The sequence below is a fragment of the Pseudonaja textilis genome, chromosome 2 (assembly GCF_049901715.1).
Source record: "Pseudonaja textilis isolate UNSWEBS1 chromosome 2, rPseTex1.2, whole genome shotgun sequence".
Taxonomy (NCBI): domain Eukaryota; kingdom Metazoa; phylum Chordata; class Lepidosauria; order Squamata; family Elapidae; genus Pseudonaja; species Pseudonaja textilis.
The window spans coordinates 67,640,344-67,664,743 of record NC_141991.1 but is presented as its reverse complement, the minus strand read 5'-3'; the positions used below and the strand labels follow the sequence as shown (position 1 = coordinate 67,664,743).

Genomic DNA, 24,400 nt, shown 5'->3' with positions numbered 1-24,400 from the left:
GAAAGAAAGATCAGCTAAATGAAGACTATTCAGGAGTCCACAATTAACCTGATTAGTTCAGCACAATGGCCTCATGAATGACACCTTCTCATGAATACAAAAGAGGGGAGAGAAACATCCCCTCCCCTTTGTGGAGGTACACCATTTCCTGAAGCTAGTGAGATGGCTTCCAGCTTTGATTAACTTCCCATACAGTTCCTACCTTTCACCAGGCAGGTCCTTTGGACAAGGAGCAGCAACAACCAATTAGATTTTGTGTCCTCAGGACAAGCTGTGCTGGATCTCATTTGCCCAGGTGGCCACCTCAGAGATGGCTGGGAAAAGATGCCCCTAGGCTCCAGCAAGCCTAGCTTTCAGACTCAACCAGGCACATGATAGGATTGCCTGGAGCAAGGGACAATTCATTAACCCCTTGATAAAGGAAGGCAGCAGGACATGCAAAAAACACCTCCCTGGAGGACAAGGAGCAGAAAACCAGGGGAAACTTCTCATTCTGGAAAACAATGGCTTCTTGGCTGGCACTTGACAAAATAATGACCTATAACCATGCTGCTATCAGGGGATGCGAAGATTTCCTTAAATTTTCTGGAACAATACTGAAAGGGGAGAGGAAGAAAATCTTTAATATATATTGCCTGTGTGGGTTTTAAAATGATAACAGTAGAAAATATCCTAGTGAAATATAATTAAGACTGCAATCGTACATATCCTTACCAGGGAGGAAATCTAATTGAAATCGGGAGAATTTATTTCCCTATAAAATGTAAGAGGGAAGGGAAATCCAGTTGCATAATGTTTACAAGTTAATTGGATGAAATACAAATGGTCTTTACCAATGTTTATCTTTGTAGAACTGTGAACCTTAAATGCCTGAGTTTTAGAAATAATACTTGGGAATTGTGTGAACTAAAGTGATCTTAAAGATCTCACTGACACAGCACTTCAGAACTAGGATTTTGTCCTATGTGGGTGTGTGAGCATGTATGTGTTAGTCTGCATGTATACAAGTGCATCTGGATGTCCATCTGTGTTCATGAATATCTAAATGGCCAACCAGTCACGTATGCACTGTATATTTTGGTACAGACTTTTGCTTTCATTGTGACTTTTTTTTTTTTTTTTTGGATGCTTGAGTTGAAAATGATGAGAATAACTACAGTTGGCCAGGGATATTTTTCCCCCAGCTCAAGAGCTGAAGGCAATGCAGTTATTTTGTCTTTTATTCCTTACCACATTCTTTTTCTGGGAATAAGTTAACTATAATTTAAGATAAAATTATTGGGGAGGGGCAGAGAGCATACAGGGTTTCCCCTTATAAATTTCCACTGGACTGCAAAGGTCTTGTCCAAAACCTTATGACCAGCCTCTTCTATGGCTACCAGTGAAGCAAGTAGAAGACTAGGGTAGGTGGACAAAGGTTCTTTTTCTTTACAACTTTTACAGAATAACAGAGTTGGAAAGGACCTTGGAGGTCTTTTAGTCCAATCCCCTGCTCAGGCAACAAATTCTATACAATTTGAAATAGTTATCCAATTTCGTCTTAAAAACCTCCAGCGCTGGAGTGCCCCCCAACTTCTGGAAGCAAGTTGTTCCATTGATTAATTGTTCTAACTGTCAGGAAATTTCTCCTTAGCTCTAGGTGGGATCGCTCCTTGATTAATTTCCATCAATTGCTTCTTCTTCTGCCTTCATGTCCTTTGGAGATCATGTTGATCCCCTCTTCTTTGTAGCAGCCCCTTAGGTATTGAAACACTATCATGTCACCACTAGTCCTTCTTTTCAGACATATCCAATTCCTACAACTCTTCTTCATGTGTTAGCCTCCACTGCCCTAATCTCTTTGTTTCTCTTCTCTGCATTCTTTCTAGTGTCTTAACATCTTTTTTATATTGTGGCAACCCAAACTGGAGGCATTATTCCAAGTGTGGTCTTACCAAGGCATTATAAAATAGTACTACAAACTGTCCCAATCAGAACAACTCTTGTTCTGACCAACAAGAACAAACTCTTGAACAAAGAACAAAGTATCTCAAACAATACAATAATTCATCCAACAAGTCAAAAATGAATAATACAGTTTTTACGATCTAATTACTGCCATGTTTTAAGATCATTCCTTAATTTATAAGAGTGCATTGAAGTAATCCAATCTGGAAATGACTAGAACATAAATGACTGTAGGCAATGCTTACCCATCTAGAAACAGGCATAATCGGTGCACAAGCCATAGCTGTGCAAAGGCCCTGCTAGCCATGACTGACATCTGCTCATGGAGCAAAAATCATGAGTCTAGGAGGATTTCCAGATTAGGGAAATCCTAGGGACTACGATTTCTGGAGTAGTGTAATCCTACACAGCACCAAAAATAGCATAGTCTCAGAACCAATAGGCCCCAAAATCTAAATCCACTCAGTCTTATCAGAGTTCAACTGAAGCCATTTTTCCTCATCCAGACCTTCACAACATCCAGACACTGGGACAAGATGTTCAGAACATTCCTTAATTTTCCACAGGTGGAAAAATATAATCAGGGATCGTTAGCATACTTGATCATACCTCACTCTACATTGATGGATGAACTCAACCAGGAGTCTCATGTATTGTAGATGTTTAAAAAAAAGAGGAAAGAGCATGTAATTCTGTAGCACCCCACATAGTAGGAACCACAGTCTCCCCAATCATCACAATATTATCAAAAATCATGGAAAACACCCATCTATGAGGGCACTAAAAAACAATTACTACCCACATGCCTTCAATTGAGGACCTGTATACTGCACGAGTCAAAAAGAGGGCTGTGAAAATATTTACAGACCCCTCACATCCTGGACATAAACTGTTTCAACTCCTTCCCTCAAAATGACGCTACAGAGCACTGCACACCAGAACAACTAGACACAAGAACAGTTTTTTCCAGAAAGCCATCACGCTGCTAAACAAATAATTCCCTCAACACTGTTCAACTATTACAAAATCTGCACTATTATTACTGTTAATCTTCTCATCACTCCTTATCACCCATCCCCTCCCACTTGTGATTGTAGGATTGTAACTTTGTCGCTTGTATCCTTACAATTTATACTGATTGTTTCCTAGTACGATTTGATTGTTGATTGTACCCTATGACTATTATTAAGTGTTGTACAATATGATTCTTGATTCTTAACTAATGTATCTTTTCTTTATGTATACTGAGAGTATTTACACCAAGACAAATTTCTTGTGTGTCCAATCACACTTGGCCAATAAAGTATTCTATTCTATTCTATTCTATTCTATTCTATTCTATTCTATTCTATTCTAAAGATTTGATATCATATAATCAATCACTACCAAGAAGGCCTGCCTTTTGGTCCCAACCTCCTTCATTTCAGGTAGGGACAGAATCCTTAAAGGTCTTCCTTGAGGTTCACACCAGATATGCAGAAATCCTTGCAAGGCATTATCCCTGGTATTATCTCAGTGGCATTGTCTTCTCAGCTGATGGGTGGCATCTTACCTTTGAAGTCAACTGGTAGCCAGTGCAGCAATTCAAGATGGGTGTAATTCTGCAATGACAACTTTCTCCCAGCTTCCACTGGCTTTCCCATTTTGGCTCAGTTACCATTTCAAATCATCAAAGAAAGACCCTGACCCAAAGCATTGCAATAATCCAGTCCCAACTCAGCAATTAAGATATACAGATAAGCAGGACAAGTTTATACCCTGGAGGAATCTAAGATGTTCCAAAGAAAGTATATTGGGTGGCTGGAAACCAGTGCTGTGTTCTGATTGCCTACCAAGTCAGGAAAGAAAGTCATGTTAACCTAAAAGAACAGGAAGCATCTCAGAGAATAAAGTAAGTGTCAAGCAACACAATGTTCTCAGTTTTCCTTCTGGTAAATAAGTGCTTTGTAACTGCCCACGCCCCTTGAGCAGCCATTTTGCAAACATGCTACCCCTCTTCAGCAGCTAACATATCAGTGTCATGGATTCAAAATCAGATGAACTCACTGAGCCTAACAGGTCACCTACCTCAGTCTAAGTGGGAATGAGAAGTTGATACTGCATGGCCAGGGAGTCAACTTACTGAAAATGCATTAAGGAGCTTCCAGCCAATTTGAGGTTTCCTATTTCCTCTGAAGATTGTGGAGAAGAGGAAGGCAATGCTTGTGGCCTTTCATTTTGGCCACTGAACTTAAGTAAATTGATTGTGCTTTTCTGTTGGCAGAAGAATGGCTGGAATAATGTTTCCTGAATCTTTTCACGTGGTAAAAATGAAAGGGGCAGAGCTTGCCTCAATTAAAACTGCAATATACAAACAACACCCCTCTATCTACAAACTATATTGATAGCCTTGTCCGTACAATTTGGAAGCCTTTGAAAACTCCACTCGTACTGACAGACCTATAGACACTCAACTGAGATTGTACAGTTATACTTAAGGCTGCCTGCCTCAGGATTCAACTGTTAGTTCAACACATTTGATTTCTTCAAATAGGTTCTATCAAAAGATGTGTTTCTATTTAGAAAAATAAATGGATCCTGATGAAAAACACCCACAAAAAAGCACTTCAGAATTATGGTGACAGTCTCTCGGTTTCAGCCTTTCAGGGCACTCTAGTAATAATAAAATAATAATTCTCCAAAAATCCAAAGATAATCATCAGAGCTCTGTGTTTTCTGAAAGAAATGTGTTTGTCACTTGACTTTTCTATAAGAGGGTGGCTCTCCTTATTGCTGAATAGACATATTATATAATTTCTGTTTGAGAGGCTTCCACCATTATGGATCCCCAGCACAACTCAACACACAACTTGTGTTGACCTTACATCTTGCACGAATCATGATATCCTGTTTTAAGAAATTGGTAGTTAATGAAATATAAGGAAAAAGAATATTTGAAGATGTTGACCAGCTGATGAGCTCATTAATGAATTTGGCTTTGGTTCTGTAATGGGTAAAATGGGGAAAGTAGTTCTTCTTTCAAAACTCATAGATGGACACAAAACTCTTTCAGTTTTCAGCTGGGGGCGAGATAAGGCCGTCATCATGTGATCAAGGCAAAACAGTGAGATTACTATGACATTTGGTGCTGAAAAAAAACTGCAAATGAGCAAAGGGCCAAAGGCAAAAGGGCCTACCTAAATATTTCCCCCCTCCCACTACTAATCCCATCTCAGGCCTAAGAATTGGCTAGTGCATTAAAAAAAGTACACAATTCTTTGCTTTTCTCCCCCCCTCTCTCCATACACACACACACACACACACACACACTGGAAACATGCACACACCTAAAGACAATAATGGTCCATTAATTGAGAGACCACAGAATACACAGGATCATTCATTCATTTCATCCATTCATTCCAACCTATGCAACTTCATCGATAAACAAGAACCATCTATAGACTTACACATTAAAAGAACTCTAGGCTTCTCATTCTAGAGGTTATAGTGAAAGAGCATGTCACACACAGAGGTCAGAGATCATGACCTTTATATCCTTCAATTTGCTTCATTTGGGTGGGGAGATCCCACCTAGATGGGATGGAAACAATTGGGGAACAGTATACTAACTAAAGGGGACTACAAAAGCTTAAGAAATTTAACTCCAAGTATCTTGGGGCCATATATTTCAAGAAATAAAATACAAGAAACATTTAAAATGAATTGGCAACAGATTTCTAGCACATAGAAAAATCAGAGATGTACCCTCTATTAAATAAAACGAACACAGTCTCAGCTAAGGAAGATCATATGTTACTGCTAGAAATGTAATTTGTAAAAAAAAAAGTTGAAGGATAATTTCACATGAAAATCATTCGGCCTTCCAGATCAACAGACTGAGCCAAAAGCATTCACATTTCTTTGAACGTGTCCCTATGCCCTTAAACAACTAAAGATATTAGGCTATGAAAACACGGGTACAAGGACAAATCCCCGTTAACGCTGAAATGCATTACAGTAATCCACCTCTTGGAAAGAACTGTATGCAGTGATTATATATTGCTTGTTCTTGTCATTCTTCTATTAAAGTTGAGCCAGGTAAAATGTCCTTTAACACCCACTTAGAAAGACTTAACATCTGGGATGTCAGCCAATGGATATGCTAGGAAACGAATGCCAAAGAATCTAACTAAAAGGTTAATTTCATAGAGATCACAGAGAAAGCTAGCATTTGCCTCAGGAGTGTGTCTTTTCTTTTAAACTGAAAGGTAATTTTAGTTTGAATGCAGGTAATATTTCAAAATCATTAGGTTTCCAAATGAGATCTGATACAAACATAAAAAGAGAAGGGGTGGAATCCTGATATCATGATTTTACAGGCTGCACTACCTTATTAACAATTATGTTAATAAAATTTTAACAACAGCTCCCGACACTGAAGAATCCATTCTAAAGTGTTCAGGGAGTGGAGTGGGAATTCTTCCTCTTCACTCAATAAGGAAATCGGTTTGTGGCAATATTTGAAGAGTTTTTTTTTCAAAATGGCCAGAGAAATGGTCAGGGGTAGAGACTACATTGAGATTTATGGCTATAATCCAAGGAAACCTGTCCTGTTAATCATTTTAAGCCTGCCACTTCTCTTTTTTTAAACTCTGAAATGCATTTTTAGAGCAGATCTTTATAATGCTGCATGCTCAGGCACCTCATATTCATTGCTTCCTAGAAGAACAGGTCCAGCCTCACAAATTAAATGAAAATTAAAAAAAAAATTAAGCCATTTTAAAAGCGACTGAAATATTCAAAGAATTGGGAATACAAAATCCAACACATTTTGAGTGCAGTGACATGAATCTTCCAAGTTGCTAAAATCTGGGTGTTTCCCAAGATTTTAGATGACTGGAAGGAAGAATGCCCAGACCATGTGTGAGTTTCCATAACAGAATCTCAGCCCTTCAAAAGTTGCCCATTTCTTCCTTGATTATTTAAAACATCCAACTTTAAGTTTCCTTTTACCCAATTTCAAAGCTGATGGGAATTTCAATATATGGTAAATTGTGAGGTTGGATAATTTCCCAGATTCTATTTAAAACCCATATGAAGCCATTGCAAGAGATTATTCCAAATAGCTTTTCATAAAATGGTGCCTTCGGATGAATTACAAACTTGGCCCACTAGTTAGGATTTAAGGAGATCAACCAAGAATTTCTAAAAACTCTGAAAGGTGCAAGAGCAAATTATTAAATAGAATTCTCACTGTATCCCACATCAGTGTAAACTTAATTTCACTATATTTTTGTTTGTTGAATCAATGACCCAGTAAACAGAAGCGTGTAGACAAGTTATTGAAGTAATGGCTGGGATTGTATTTTAACAAATTAGTCTTAGAACTTTGAATTAAAAATATCAATCCATGTGATCATTTTGTATGACAAGCTATGCCCCTTCATCTGTGAAGTCCCTGTATATCTTGAAAGTATCAATTTGAGATAGACAATTTGTGCAACTGACACTGGTTTTACAGTTACTGGTACAGTACTCAGGAGCTTCTATTGCTATCTATGACCATGAAAGGGTGTAAACTGGTTAAATAGATGAGGATGAAAGACAGGGAGAATTCCAGGTTGAGTCAGAAATATACTGGAAGGAACTATGGGCCTCCAAGAGCTTCAGTGGCTGATAAATGAAAATATTGCTGCTGCTTCATCAACAGTTGGGGGAATTGAGGTGCACTGTTTAAACTCTTATACTAAGACCACAGAGACCCAGGCTGAAGTTCATTTCAGCTGAGAGAGCGCGAGTGGTCCAAAGTTACCCAGCCGCCTTTTATGCCTTTATTCTCTCCGCCTTCTTCTTTCTAGCCTGGTGCCTTAACCACAAGACCAAACTGGCTCTACAGTAACTTATACATTTTTAATATATAACATTTGATGTATATATATGCACAACATTTATACAAACACAAATACATATATGCTTTATATCAATCTTAACCATACATCAGAAACTGTTTGCGGTGGAGTGGGAAGCATTTAATCTCTTTCGTTGTCTAATGTATTATATTCGAATATCCAAGCAGGCTGTTGATTTACAAGCTGCCTGGAGTCTTTCTGCAGCAACCCAAGGCTGCTTGGATTTCTGTCAGCCAAACCCCAATATCAGATCATTGGGGGAAGTGGGGAACAAATAATCTTTATTTCTTCAACCATACACATATACAAACACACAGACACACACACACACACACACACACAGAGAGAGAGAGAGAGAGAGAGAGAGAGAGAGAGAGAAAGGAGGGAGGGAGGGAGAGAGGGAGGGAGGGAGGGGAGAGAGTGGGTCTCCTCGGTTTAGCCTCTGTTTTCTTTCAGCAGTGGAAGAGTTAAAGAAAACACTGAAGGAACAAGTGAGAATCCAGGATAGGATTTAGTGGCATTTACTTTTAATCTATGGTCTTTTGCTCCCTTGCTTATCAGCCCTACGTCAGTCCTTTTTCCTCCTTTATATTTCATGAACAGCCTCTCATGCTGCTCAGAGAGACAGAGCCCAAGTGTCTGTAAGCTTTTGTCAGGTGGGTGGGGGGAGGAAGAAGAGGAAAGGTGGGGGAAAGGCAAGGAACAAGAGGGAGGCAAAGCTAAGAGGCATCTATTAGATGTCACTAGCCTTTTGTATTCATGTCAATGATTCTGGATTAGAGTATGTGAAATAATCGCATTGAAAGGAATCAAAAGCCCCAGCGAGCAGGAGGTGGCTGGGAGGCATACGGCAGGGCAGGAGGCATGATCTGATTAAGGCCTTGTTAGCTAACACTATGTTTATATAAGAACATTTTATTTTATTTATTTTATTTTTATTTATTTATTTTGTCAACCATGCATTTGATAATATATGTAAGTATAAACATGATTATTAATACATGAAATAGATATGAATAAAAAGGAACATTAAGACAGGGAAGGTAGGCATGGTGCACGCCCCTTACAGACCTCTTAGAATGGGGTGAGGTCAACTGTCTAAGGTTAAGTGAGTTAAGTTTGGGGTTAGTAGAAGAAACCACAAAGTCAGGTAGAGTATTCCAGGCATTGACCACTCTGTTGAGAGATAGGTGGATGGATGGATGGAGAGAGAGAGAGAGAGAGAGATAATAAAATATATTTATATAATTCTAGCTACACATTGTATTAATTATATTACATTGCATTTATCATGTTTATTATATTATTATATTATTTATAAATAATACACAAAGCATACGCTGTTATTCCTCCCAGCATTAGGTCACTTATATAGTCAGAGACTGCTGCCACGTTGGAAATGTTTCATAGGGCTCTAATGGATTAGGATTTGTCAGATCATCTCTTTCAGTCAATGCAGTGACTACATGCAACCTCTTCTTAAAAGTTTCTTCTTAGAGGAGGGCGGAGCTGGCGTCGCAACGATACGGCATGCGATCTTGGAGGTCTGAGATCGCTGCTGATATCTTTTCTCCTGGATGGTCCAATCGGATCTAAACCATCCTGAAGAGACAGTGAAGAGCGCCTCCTGTCGATCCCAGGGATACCGCAAAGTCCCTGGTAGATCCAGGAGAAGCTCTTTTTGCCAGCGGCAAAGAGGCAGCCATTAAAGCTGCTGAAGTTGGGACAGCTCCGAAATGAAAGAGAACGGAAAGAGAAAGTGTGCCGGTTTGGTGAGAACTTTTTCTTTATTTTAAGATTTGAAAGGACACCCTAAGGAAAAGAAAGAATCTGTAAAAGTTTTGACAGAAGTGATTAAGCGGCGATTTTAAACAGGAATGTCAAAGTAATATTTTTATTTTTATTTTGTTTCATTGCTAGATTTTCTATACATGATTTTATATTTTGAAACTGGACTGTTTTTTAATTCTTCCACCTATTCTTTCTCTCCTTTTTGACTTTATAATATTTTAGGCTAGAGACTCCCTTTTAGTCATCTTTTTAAATATCTTTTTCCCCTTTTAATTAATTTCCATTATATTTTGTTTGGAAAAGGAGGGGGAAGTGAAAGCAAAAGAAACTTTGTAACACTGCCAACTAGAGGCTTGGAAAAAAAAAATTTTTTCCTGACCAGACAAAGCTGAGAAAGAACTGAGACTTCTTTTCAAGGACATTGCCTGTTTGATAAGATAGAGGGAAGAGCATGGGAGAGTATTACTGCAGGTGCTCTTCTGGGTTTCTATCAACATCTGGAGTCTGGTGCTGAAGCTTATAGGAAAAAAGCTGATAAGACTCTGGAGAAGAGAGTTATAAATGTTAACAAAAGCCTTGGACAATCAAACAATGTGCAGTGTGCACTTTTTATTTTTTCTAAGCTACGCTATTTCCTACTTTAACTTACTAGTTTACTTTTCATAATAGCTATTTGGATTTTTGACCTTTTTGAACTTGGTTTTTGTCTTTCTTTTTGTCTTTTGAAGTCAAAATTTTATGTTTGCATTTTATTTTAAAGGAAAAGCTTTAGTATTAATGATTGCTTTCCTTTTTTTTTAAGGGAGTAGTCTCTTTTCTTTTTTCTCTCTCCCTCCCCTGTATTTTTTTTTTCTCTATTTACCTTACATATTGGGTGGTGTTTTTTTTGTGGCTTTCTTTTTTTCTTATGCATCCTTTTATACCTGAGATCTCTTAATTGGATTAAGGTGTTGAAGAACCTGAAGAACTTTTTTTTCCTCCTTTTTAGTTTTTTACCTTTTACTTTTCTGCCTTTTTCAGGATTTAACAATTTTTTCTTTTTTGTGTATGTTGATGCTTTTTTTCTTCCATTTTTGAGTTTTTACTGCTATCTAGCCAATCGATTTGATTAAGGTATACAAGAACCTGAAGAAATTATTATTATTATTATTATTATTATTATTATTATTATTATTATTATCACTACTATTTGGTTTTTTTTCCTACAATTTTTATTTGGAGTTGCAATTGGTTATTTCACAAGTGGATTAAGGTCTAGAAGAACCTGAAGATTTTGAATTGTTTGAAATGAGTAGGAAACTAACAGCCCCTGGTTCCTCAACTTCTACTTCTTCCTCTTCACCATCTGGAGGACAACGTTCTATACAGACAATATTACTGCAAGAAAAGGAACAGGAAAAAGTGACCCTGCAGATGATTATGCAAGGAATTCAAAATATTCAAATAAGAACAGAGAATATTGAAAAGAGAACAGAGAACATTGAATAAAGAACAGGGAAAACTGATGAAAAGGTGGAGAACATTCAACAAATGATGATGAAGTATGATGAGAGATTCCAAAAAATTGAAGAAGATAAACAAAGAGATAAGAAGATTGGAGACATTGGTAGCAGATTAACTGTGGTTGAACAAGATAAAAGTGTGATGCTGAGATGGGAGATGGGCAGATCAGAATTTTATCTCAGATTCCAAAACATAGAGGAAGAAAAGGGACAAAACCTAGCTGAGATAATGATAGAAATTTTGGTTGAAGCTTTGGAAATAACTAAAGAGAAGATGATGGATGGAATAGAAGAGGTTTATCGAATCTTCACAAGATATGCAATGAGAAATAGCTTACCAAGAGAAGTTCACATCAGATTTACAAAGAAAGCCATTAAAACGCAAATAAGGACTGCCAAATGGCGACTGAAAAAGAAGAAGGTGCAGTAGGTAGAAAGGTGGAAGCCAAAGAACAACGTGAACCAAGATCTACAAGAGCTGCTAAACCTAACTACAAAATATAATCATGGAAGAGAAAAAATTGATTACAATTAATATAAATGGACTTAACTCAGCTGTTAAAAGAAGGAAAACTTTCCATAAATTAGAGAAATTAAAATTTGATATAATCTGCCTACAAGAAGTACATATCAAAAAGCAACATGAACAACTGTTGATACAGCCAAAATTAGGGAAAATATTTATCTCTTTGACACAATGCAAGAAAAGAGGAGTGGTTTTATACATTAAAGATATTATCCCAGCGAAATTGATCTATACTGATGATGATGGAAGAACACTAATGGTGGAAATAATGGACAATAATATGAAAAAACTCCTGATTGCAATCTACGCCCCGAATGACAATCAAGAAGAATTTTATAAAAAATTACACATGAAAATAATTGAACTGGACTATGCTAATATAGTTATGATGGAATTGTAGATAATAGTTTAATGGAGTTGTAGATAATAAACTGGACTATACAGCACAGAAAACAACAAAGCAAAACAGACTCTCCCTAAATCTTTTTTTTTAAATGGTAGATGAAATAAACTTAAAAGATACATGGAGAGAAAGAAATGCTAAAACTAAACAATACACCTTCTACTCAAATAGACACTTATCAGGAAAAATTGACATTTGAAATCAGAGAACAAGATAATAAACAATTTTATAAAATCTGGGATCTATTCTATCAATGGTTAGACAATAAAACATGGTAATGAAATATTTAGATTCTAAGAAAATAATAAAGATATAAAGATATATTCTTTTCTTCTTACACCTACAAAATGATTGTAAGGTAGATTTGAGATGATAATATGAACTTTAAGTAAAATATGATTATTTCGTAAAACATGAATGAATAAAAGTAGAGTCAAATGATTGATTAACAATGATATTAATGTATTTAATACTTGATTGAAAATATGAGAATATATACAATGTAATTGTAATTGAAGACTACAAAATGGAAGCACAAAACAATTTGTAAACCAACTGGCACACTGTATGTATATATATGGAAGATGGCTTGATGTTTATATGTTTTGTTTGTATATGTTCGTCTTAAAAACCAATAAAAATTAAAAAAAAAGTTTCTGAAAGAGAAAGAGGGAAGAAACCCGCCCACACACACACACACACTTCCCAGGTACTTCACTTTAGCTCCAAAAGCTTACAGGTAACTCTTGTTTAGTTGTCCAGTAACTGCTCGAAGGTGCTGAATAAAGAAGCTGATGATCACTTCTCAAAGTTGCAGCCGCTGCTGTATCCTGCCATCATGGGATCACCATTTGCTATCTTCATGCCAGTTTCCAACAGGCAAAGTCAATGGGGAAGGCAGCAGAAGGCTGCAAGTCACAGTTATGTGACATCAGACTTAATGATCACATGTGATTCATTTAATGTTCATTACCAGAACTGCCATCATAAGTCAAGACTGTGATGTGATTTTTCACTTTACGACCACATCGCTTAGCAACAGAATTGCTGGTTCCCAGTTAAGGTCATTAACTGAGGTCTACCTGTATTTAGAAGTATTGCTACTTCCAGCAGTATATAAACCTCCACAATAATGTTATTCCTCCTCTAATCTTTGCCACACACATGGCACAACATTCAATAGAGCCATCATGCCTTCAAAGAAGATCAGGGAAAAAAATAAGTTCTTGTCAGATGAGGAGTTTTGCCAGATTAAGGCAATTAAAATTCTGTAATAATGAACCTTCTATATCTAAAACCCTTCATTTGCCCTGGAACAAAGGTGGGTAATCAGAGAAGTAGCCTGTGCTAGATTTATCTCCATTTGCCTACACCTTTCCAAGAGCTGAGACAAAAACGGTACTGTTCACAACATTTCAGTGGGTGCTGTGAAAGTCTCTATCTGGGTCACTTTAATAATGTCCAGGATATAATTTCAAGGTATTGAAATAGCACATTTTAATCACGTATACTATACATACTAAAAGCAGATTTATAGTACTGAATATGTCATTTTCATTTGGAACATAAAATTTCAATATACTAAATTAAGATATGCCATAAGTGTTTTTAAAGAGAAACATTTCTTTAACTGTTTTTTAATCTCAAAGCTTCTAAACATTGTAAAGTGCTCATTCCTATTGCATTATATCTGATCATAACTGCATAAGAAAAATTCCAGAAATCACATACCAGTAACTTTCTAGGGCTTGCCTGAATTTTTTCCAGAACAGGAAATAAAACAGGATCCCAAAATAGAACAAGAAAATTAGAGCTGTTTTACACACACACACACACACACACGTTCCCCAAAACTCTATTAAATATATTGATGTTACATTTTTAATATTGTATTGCATTAAAAATCTGCCACCTTCTACACAGGAACTGGGGATTGGGAGCGGGGGTCTGTAGTAATATTCTCCCAGGGAGCATAGAGGCAGCTCACATATATTTACCCACTCTGACCAATAAATTCCACCCTGTCCAGTAGGAAAAAGCCATTTCTATCATTATACACAAAAAATTACCAAAGTAGACAAAGTCTTAAGAATCGTAAGAATAGTATCATGTACATTTTCAATTCAGTTGCATTTTTACACGAAAGCTGAGCCATCCTGAAATGTGATTTACTCCATAGTATTACCATTTAGAGATAAAAAGAATTCTATTTTTTTTTTCCTTTCTGCTCTCCCCAATGCTTCAACAAATAAAAATGGGGGAGGGATGATAAAATACCTTTCTACACCTCCTCCAAAACTTCTATTTTTAATCATTCATGAAATGGAATAAAAGATCCTTAGGTCTGTTAATCTAGGAAACCCTATGAGTTGCCTCTGTCCTTACCGTCCTTTAAAGAAGCAGCTAGCATTAAGAAATCAACCACTACAAATAGGGCACCTGAGGTTTTAGGAAAAGACATAAAACCCAGCCCTTTAAAATAGTAATCCTCACATGTGAGGGAAGGCCTGTTTTATGGATGGCCTGAGAGGTTCAGATCCTATCAATCAAACTATTTTGGGTCTCTCTGGGGAAAAAGAAGCACTGGAAAGCATGGAACACAGAGTATATTCCCAAAAAACTTTGCTTTGAAATAAAGAACATGCTCCTTTAATTTACATTCCCAGAAGACCAGAATAAGGCAAGTGGTGATGAGTCTAGCTTGGCCCTTTGATCCACATATTGTACTTCATTCTGGGAAAGAGGATGACAATCCAGTGTTCCATCCAGTGGTGGGAAAAATTTTTACTACTGGTTCTGTGGGCGTGGCTTGGCGGGCATGGCAGGGGAAAGATACTGTAAAATCTCCAGTCAGAGGTGGTATTTGCCTGTTCTCCAAACTACTCAAATTTTCCGCTACCGGTTCTCCAGAATTGGTCAGAACCTGCTGATTACCACCTCTGGTTCCATCCAAACAGGAATTTGGATAAAATAGCACCAAATCTCCCTGCCTCTTTCCCGACTTGTAGTTTTCATACAACTTGATGAAGAATGGGCTTCCTAAATTCTTTCAGAAGTGAACTCAAGATCTGAGAATTTTGCATAACAGACTAGCATATCCTTGTCCTTGTTTCTTCACAAAGAGGATAAAAAAATTGCAGCTTCCCTGACTTCAATTGAAAGGAAAGGAAAGGAAATAAATTATGAAGAAACTGCTTCCTGTGAGCATTTTTGACAAATTTCCACCATATCCACTAAGGAAGACAAGTTCTTCAGAAATAGTTGGGAGAATTTCTCTTCCTTTGCAGAAATTCAGAGTTAGTGCTCACACACTTCTTTGCTTACATACTGTTGGGGAATTTCAAATGGCCGTTGGTGCCCAGGTTCAGTGTGAAGGGACTTCAGAGTGAAAAACCTTCTGCTCTCTGTCTGATATTGTCTCTCTTCAAACCAGAGGTGTTATTCAGCAGGTTCTGACCAGTTCTGGAGAACCAGTAGTGGAAATTTTGAGTAGTTCGGAGAACCAACAAATACTACTGGAGATTTTACAGTATCCTTCCCCTGCCACGCCCACCAAGCCATGCCCACAGAACCAGTAGTAAAAAAAATTTGAATCCCACCACTGCTTCAAACTCTCTTTTCGTTGCAAACAGGTGAGGGGGAAACTCTACTTCTACCATAAATTACAGAAAGAGAAATCCGAGAAACTCTTTATACTCTGAGACAATTCTTGTTTGAGATACATTTGAACAATTTAGGAGGTGAAATCTAGGATACCGGATTAGAGAAGTTCAGTTTGGGAAATTTTTGCACAAAAATGGCTATCTGCTTAACTCTTCTATTGAAATAAGTTTAATTCACAAAATGCTTGGTTTTGCACAGAGCTTGTCCTTGATTTCATCATCTTAATCTTTACTGTGATTCTAGCAGCACTGTGATCTAGGAACATAACCATTCTGACCCTGAAGTCTGCCACCTTCACTTCAAAATCCTTTGGTACTCACAAGAGCAAAGCACTGTATATTTCTCATCTCTGGAACTGATTGAGGCAGCCCTGGATGCTGAGGTTGCTTCAAGCATACTTTGTACTCACAATAAAAAGTTGAAATCAAACCACATATTTACAATATACTTTGTCCAACTTAGGTAAAGTGTTCAAAATCTTATAGCATGCCTTCTGTTTATCATAAAATGACAGAACCAAGGTGATTACCATGGTCTAACTTCAGTTTTGAACCTGCTCTCTTCCGCATACCTTTCTACATTGCCACCGCTGGGCTCTAAGTTCCTTGTCCTGCTCATATCTGCAAAAGCATCAGCACCAGAAGGTCTCTGCTCCAACTAAAATTGGGCAAATGGAGATCTGACTTGTATATGACTATTTCAGCTACAGAAAACAAGTCTGAGCCAGATATAGATAGGCTTCAACTTACAATACATTTGGGACCAGAATTGCCATTGCTAGGCAAAGGAGTTTTTAAGATATGGCCAATTTTATGATTTTTTTTTTGCCATGATGGGTAAGGGAATCATTGCAGTTGTTAAGTGAACCATGCAGTCATTAAGCAAATCCAGCTTCTTCCGTTGACCCTGCTTGTCAGAAGTTGGCGAAGAAGCTCACAAATGGCAATCACATGACCCCAAGATGTTCCAACCATCATAATTATACATTCTACTTGTCAAACACTCAAATTCTGATCACATGACCATGGAGATGCTGAGATGGTTGTAACTGCAAGGACTAGTTGTAAGTCAGTTTTTTCAGTACTGTTGTAACTTTGAATCAGTGGTGGGATTCAAAACATTTTTTACTACTGGTTCTGTGGGCATGGCTTGATGGGCGTGGTGTGGCTTGGTGGGTGTGGCAGGGGAAGGATATTGTAAAATTCCCATTCTCTCCCCACCCCACTAACCTGCTTTCCAGCTCTGTTCTCCTGTGCAGAGCAACAAAAGAAGACCCAGCCAATCAGCTGGGACTCGGGAGGCAGAGAATAGATGTGGCGGGGCTAGTCAGAGGTGGTATTCTGAACTACTCAAAATTTCCGCTACCAGTTCTCCAGAACTCGTCAGAACTTGCTGAATACCACCTCTGCTTTGAATAGTCACTAAATGAATGGTTGTAAGTTGAGGACTACATGTATAAACGTCAGGATCAAGACACATCACTTGGCCAAGGTAATGCCAAAATATGCCAGTTATCTTAGGTAACTTATAACCGGGTTCACCATATTAATACCAGTTGTGATCCTTAGCAGCCCATGCTGATTTAGGGTGTGTTAATATTACTGATTGTCCAGGGAAAGGAACTGTCCAATGACCATTTTTCCATTTTCAGATCTACCAACAGACAGATAAAGGCAAACTAGAATTGTAGAACTGGGGTTCTACAACGAGAAGCAATGACTTTGTGACAGTTTTCTCTCAAAAGATCCAGTTCAGAATTTGGGGAAAACATTGCAAAACAGAAAGCAACTTCTACCAGAACCCAGTATACCTCTCTGAAAGGGCCAAGGAGCACAATGGATTCTGCTCCATAGCAATAGCACTTACTTATATACGCTTTATAGTGTTTTACAGCCCTCTCTAAGCGGTTTACAGAGTCAGCATATTGCCCCCAACAATCTGGGCCCTCATTTTACCAGCCTCAGAAGGATGGAAGGCTGAGTCAACCTTTTGCCAGTGAGAATCGAACTGCTGTCAGTCGGCAGAATTAGCCTGCAATCCTGCCTTCTAACCACTGCACCATCACGGCATGCATAACAGCTCCAAAATTACTTCTAATACATTGGTATCAGACTAATTTTGAGTTAAAAATAAATAACTTCTAACCTTCAGCAAGTTGTATCCATGACATAAAAAGACACCGTCGTTTTTAAAAGAGCTGAAAGAGGAATGGCAGAGGCAGCATTTATCATCAATATTTTGTCTGTCCTACAATCACCTCTGCTTAGGTCTGCTTTTTTTTTTTTTTTGAAGCATCTCAAAAGAATTGCAGAATGTATCTGATAAGGACAATAACGGGATGAGTATGCACACCTATGAGCAGTGCTGTGCCAGTCATATCCCTTTTAAGTTTGGAGATGCCTGAGGCGATCAGTTATCTCTGTTCTATACTCTCTAAGGCAGGGGTATCAAGTTCAAGGCCCGGGGGCAGGGTGCTTGGATCTGGCCCACAGCGCCATCCTGGAAACAGCGAAGGACCAGCCCATGATATTTTTGCCAACAAAAATGGAGTTTTTGAGAACCGCACTCAACCTTCCCAGGCTCCATTTTTGGCTGCAATGGCCTCCTGTAGATCTCTGCCAGTAGAAATTGAGATCTGTTTTCACTGGCAGAGGGCTGCAGGAAGCCATTGTGACTAAAAATGAGGCCTGGGGGGATATGCACGGCCCACCTGAGCTCCATTTTTGCTGGCAGAGTGCTCGGGCTGCCAAAGGCGCCCCTGACGAGGGACATCAAGTTGGCCATGCCCACCCTAGCACCCAAGGCCAAACACAACCCTGATGCAGCGCTCAATGAAATCGAGTTTAACACTCCTGCTGTAAAGGTTTAGGGCCATGAGTGTCCATATATCTGGATTTTTGTTTCCAGTGCTGGTTTATACACAACTCTCAAACAATAGGAACCACAGTAGACATCTCTAATGGAATGCAATATATCAGGGCATATATTTATACTACATTATAATCTGGCTACATATATTGAAAATGGACATTTTTTTCTATATGTTACCTAATCAAGTGAACAAGGGCACACTCAATTCATCTATGAAAGTGGGAGGAGGAGATTTGGCCAAATATCTATTTCAAAGGGGGTCAACTGTGGTGGCTTTTTATTGCTTTAAATTTGAGGCTATGCCAGCATACAGAACCATCCTTCACAAATCAAGAAATAATAAGACATTTCCTTCCTGTTGCACTGCACCCTATGTGACTTTTTTCATTATCATGTTTTCAGATTTTTACAAAGCAAACCTAATTAAGAAGCTCTCTCATTAGTCTTCCAGAAAAATTAGCACAGCTTATGCTAATTGCTCCTGTAAAATTTAATAAACTCATTGAAATGGGAATAGTCTAATGAGGTTTTATTTATTGAACTAGAATAACTATGGGAGAAAAGAGGTTAGGACATAAGAATATCCAATGTGGCAATAAAAATACAATGTATTCCAGTTCTGCCTAGGAATTTTATGGCAAACCTTTTAAATTCAAACTGGAGGCACTGTTGGAACATTCGTCTGTTTGGAATATAGTAACAGGAAGTAGTTTTCTCTTCTTTTTTATTTCTTTTTTTTCCTGCTACTGAATGTGTACTATGGCCCTTGTAATAGAGATGGCTGAATATCAAGTTGTTTTGCATCATTGTGCATCCTCTAAAGATGTGTCACTTCCTCATCTTTATGAAATAACATGCAGTTTTATAGAATGGTGTAGGGGGAGGGTGTCTGAAAAGCATCACTCCTTTAAATAATAGTTGCGAAGCAGATTCTACCCCTTTGTTGCATTTTCTACAAATTGCAGATTGTTTCTCAAATGACAAGCAGGAGAAAATTCACCAAGGATAGCTCTCTGGTATTGAAGGGATGATCTGCTATTATTAGCATTTTGGAGATTAATATATAGTCACCTTTGATACAGTAAGCTTTATAATGTATCACTGGACATTTCACCTTTGGTGTTTTGATGTAAACATTTGTGCTGGAACTTGTACATGAGGTAACCAAAGGATCCCTATGTGTGTAAATGAGTGTCACACACAAACACATTTTCCTGTTAACTACCAGGTTTTTTTTTTTTTTTTACTGAATTGGTGAAACATCCTACATTCAGTTTTTACATTTCCAGATATAGTGGCAAAAGTAGATCGTTACAATTCACAACATGGTTTTAAGTCACTTTGACTGCAATTTGTGTGATAAAAGGCACCTCTCCAAAAACATATGAGCTGCATTCACTACCAAACCTATGAGATTCTGCCTCCCCTCCCGCCCCTGCTCCCAATCCATGAACTGCTTTGGCCATGACACAATTCTAGCATGCAGTCCTTTAAATGCAGTCCTTTCCCAGCCTGCCATCTGCAATCTTCAAAAAAAAAAAAAATCTAATGCTTTCCAGGTATATTGGGACTATGATCTCACCAATCTCAAGTGCCACAGCCAATGGCCATGTTGACTGGGAATTATGTTCATTGGAGTTCCAACACATCTGGAAGGCACCAGATCAGAGAAGATTAATCAGGAAACAGTTACGAGAGGGGCTCAGAAATCTCTCACTTAATATACAACACTTATCACTCATATTGTGATAAATTAGCGTAAGAGATACATGATAGCAAAAGAAGGTATTATAGAAATATCTACTACCCAACAGAAGAGGATCTATTACAAATAGTAGTAGAAGAGAGTCTAGTACATATATGGGTAGGGGTGGCCACAGGGCATACAGCTGCCCCAGTCCCGAGCTGATGGTCATGCTAATTAATGCTCTGGGGAGCTGAAGTCCAAAATATCTAGAAGATATCAGATCTCTTATCCAGAGATCTGATATAGTTACAAATATATCCTCTACTAACATTTAATCCTGGATATTCACAGCATTTGTAAGAGATTGCTGATATTTATACATCAAAGGTGTTATTCATTCATTTTCAAATAATCTGTTGTAATATATATGTGGTCAGCGTTTGTCCTTACAGAAAGAAAAATTGTTCACCAGGCATTCCTCAAACCAAATTATATAAATGTAGATAAAGGAAGAACATCTATACACAGAAATAGGTACAAGATTTCAATATGGTCTCTTCCTGCTTACATGTAACACCCAAGGTCACCATTTTGTGTTAAAGTTACTTCAGGCCAAATAGGTTGCATATTCTGCCAGGCATAAGTCTTTCCAAACCCTCCTTCTTTATCCTATAAAAGGATCACTTGGCAGTAAACAAACAAACAAACAAAAAAAGCAAACCACAGTTTTGCATATCAATTGGCATAATAGCTTACAATTTTATGCATGCAGGAATGACAGCAGATTGCAACTCAACATATGTTCTGTGGCTCATGACAGCTTTTTAATGTTAACACAATTGGTGAAGTATTCCGTTTTAAATGTGAGTTCCATGCAGATTGCTTTACGTTTTTCAAAATCAAGAGGGGAAAATTACACAAGTAAATGTCACTCATCTCACCAGAGCCACCAACTGTACAAAGCACCTACTTTCTTTTGCGTAAATGTTTGAACTATCCCTGGCCAAGAAAAAGGTTTTAAGTACCCTACTGGGACAGATGCTAAGCGGCAACAATAGAAGCCACACTAATGCAATTCAGGTAACCCAATCCTGTTTCAAAAACACAGGCAAGGCTAATTACAGCTCGGCTGAGTCAAATTTCTTGTGCCACTGCAACCCAGAGGAACAGGTCAAAATCACATGTTATTCAAACCACAGTTATATCAAACTTCTCTATCAAAATCACCACTTGAAACCAAGACAGGAATTTTCAAAGATTAGCTAGTTCATATTCAAAGTGGATGACAAGGCAGCATTTGTAAGAGTAAACTTTACAAAGAAAATAAGCATGATTTTTAGTTTCACACAAAAAATTTATAAACCAGCTAAAATACAGCATGATCCAAGTTCGGTATAACTATGGTATGGGTGGATCTTCAAACCAAGAGCTGTGAGAAAAACAGAAGACAGAAAGGATAGTCTGGATAAAAGAAATCATTTCTTAGTAAAAAGCACAAAACAAGGATGTTTGCCCATATAATATAAGCAACCTCTGAAACACAACCAATCAAGAAACCTTTATTCATCTACATTTCTCAGTGCACTGGAAGTAGAACATATAGTTTATCAGCTTCAAAAAATGAAGGATTTTAAAGCACAGTTTAATATGGGGTTTTATTGTGGTTTCTTCTCAGTTTAAACATAATGGGAATTTATTTTTGTCTGTTTATGTTCTGGAAGAAGGAAAGAGGATTCAATGATCTTTTGAATACAAAAATACAGCAGACAGTGCCGTATTTAAAATTTCAGCTTTCCAATAATTTCTTAATTATTTAGCTATTACAGGAATGCCAGAGTGTGAATCTGGCCTAGAACACAGAACCCACAATGTACCAAAAAAAAAAAAAGTTTCCTCAATCCTTTACGTGCAATTGATACATCATGTAATACCAACTGAAATTTACTTAAAACATCTACTCACTCTACAAAATCATATAGAGTTTGTTTTTTTTTTAAGGAGAGGGAGAAAACTGTACTAACAGCACAACCAGAGGTAAATTCTGTTGAGTTAAATGGAGCTTCCTCCCTAATATGCATGTTTAGAGTTAGAAACCAAGGCAATTATTGTTTTTACATCATGTTTTCTCGTCACAGAACAACATAGCTTCACTAGTACAACTCAACTAAATATGTTTATTTTTTGAGTTCAAAGAGTTCACAATATGTTTGATGCCTTCCCCTAACCTTATGCTCTCCGGCTATGTTGGACCACAGCTCCCAGAATTCCCAACTGCCTGGCTACAAATCTGGAAATGACAGGCTTAATTCATCTGAAGGGTGCCAATAAGGCAGATCTAGATAATACAACAAGGGCATTTGATTCTACACTGATCCAGCATCCTGCTTAGCTGATGGCGTTCAGTATCAGCTCTGCATGGTCACCTAACTTTCACAGAGTAATTGGTGACACTGTAACAGTTTATCATATGTTTCTGTATGACAAGTTTCAATAATTAAAATGTAAAGAAGACTATTTGGTGACAGCATGGCCTAATTTGCAAGCCTGCTGTGTGCAAATTATATAGGCCAACTAGGTGAATTTATTGTTCTATAGTGATTTATTTGGTCATGCCAGATTAGTAATTTGGGTCTGTTTAGAAGCCATAATAATTAAGACAAAATGAATTAATCAACTAACAATACAATCAAAACTGCACTCAAACCAAAGAAAACAAGCTGGAGACTTAAAGGAGAAGGAAGAGAAAAAGAGACTTATCTTAAAGTTTGCCAATCTCTTATTGCACAAATAAAATAAACCTTACAATTTAGATGGATTGCATCCAAGAGCACTACTGTAGCTAAAAAGTGATAATGCTTCAAACATTTTTCAAAAGTAAAAAGTTAAATATTTATAAGCACCCAACCACATTTCATAAATTGCTAACTTATTATTTTATATACCCAATGTTTTCACAGGCACAGCATGCAAATCAAGGCACGGAAAGTTGCAGAGAAAAATATTATCCACATGAACATGAATCAGAGTTTCTCACCAGAACTATCCACCAAGACTTCTTTCCCCCAGCTCCACCCCATCTGGCCTTTCCCAAAGAAACAAAACCTCACAACCTCGCTAATTCCAAAACAAACCACAAAATGACGCTCACAGACAAGCATCGCTCTTCGGCCATTAGCAATACAGGACAGACGTTCCAGTAATAATGTGGCGCAACGAACAAACAGACAAATACACCCTCTCAAAATAAATCTACACCAAAGAACGGCAGCCCTTACCTGTCAATTATCACAGGATCTGAAGGAGTCTCATTTCTGTTGCCGCAGCTTTTCTTGTCACAACAGCGGCTATGGAGCAAGAAGGAGAGGATTTAGTGCAGCTATTACACTCTAAAAACCATCATTACAGATACAGAAAGGATGGTATTGCTGGCTAGAGTTACCGCTCTCTCCTTGCTTGGAAATCAGTTGAATACAATAGGTCACATATGGGTTAATTACTAGGTTTGACTTCTTTCACAGCTGGCACACAACAACTGCCACATACACTCAGAAAAGGGAAAAGGAAGAGCACAACTTTACAGTTCATAATGCTAGGTTTCTAGGCTGATACTAATGACCTCCAAGTACATTGCAGATGGTTCAAGGTGCCCTCAAACAAGAGTAGTAGCAGCCACCCACAGGGAAGCAAAAAAAAAAAATAGATTCTGTGCAATGAATTTTTGCCCTTCAAAATCTTGAAAATCTCAGTGTTTTCCAAATGAACAAACATGATTCCAGAAATCTTTGTGAATGAAAAGAGCAAAAAGATGCCCAGAATCCCAGATAGTGAGACAACAACTTTTTAAAAAGCATAGCAAATGTAATATATGCCCAGAGATATTTATTTAAACTAAATAAAATAATTAAATAAATGCAACGTGGCAGATCTGCATTTACAGTCCTGTTGCATACCATAATACAGTTCCATACATGATATAATTCTGCTCCAACACCCCCTCATCCTACCCCAAGTGCTGAAAAATGATCAGATTGCATGGTTGGTTGGCTGGTTTTTTTTCCCCACTGTTGCTATTCTGGGAAACTTATCGTATTTACTCGAAAAGAAGATAAAGCTCAGTTA

General features: G+C 37.7%; 1 protein-coding gene across 8 annotated transcripts in view; it reads right to left on the bottom strand.

Annotated features, from left to right (window-relative positions):
• Positions 1-24,400, bottom strand: part of EBF1 (EBF transcription factor 1) — a 363,878-nt gene that overhangs the window by 315,016 nt on the left and 24,462 nt on the right. For all 8 annotated transcript variants that reach the window (XM_026696683.2, XM_026696684.2, XM_087924224.1 and 5 more), the window contains exon 6: positions 23,557-23,625. In XM_026696683.2, coding sequence (XP_026552468.1) covers positions 23,557-23,625 — 69 coding nt within the window. The remainder of the gene's footprint in view (positions 1-23,556; positions 23,626-24,400) is intronic.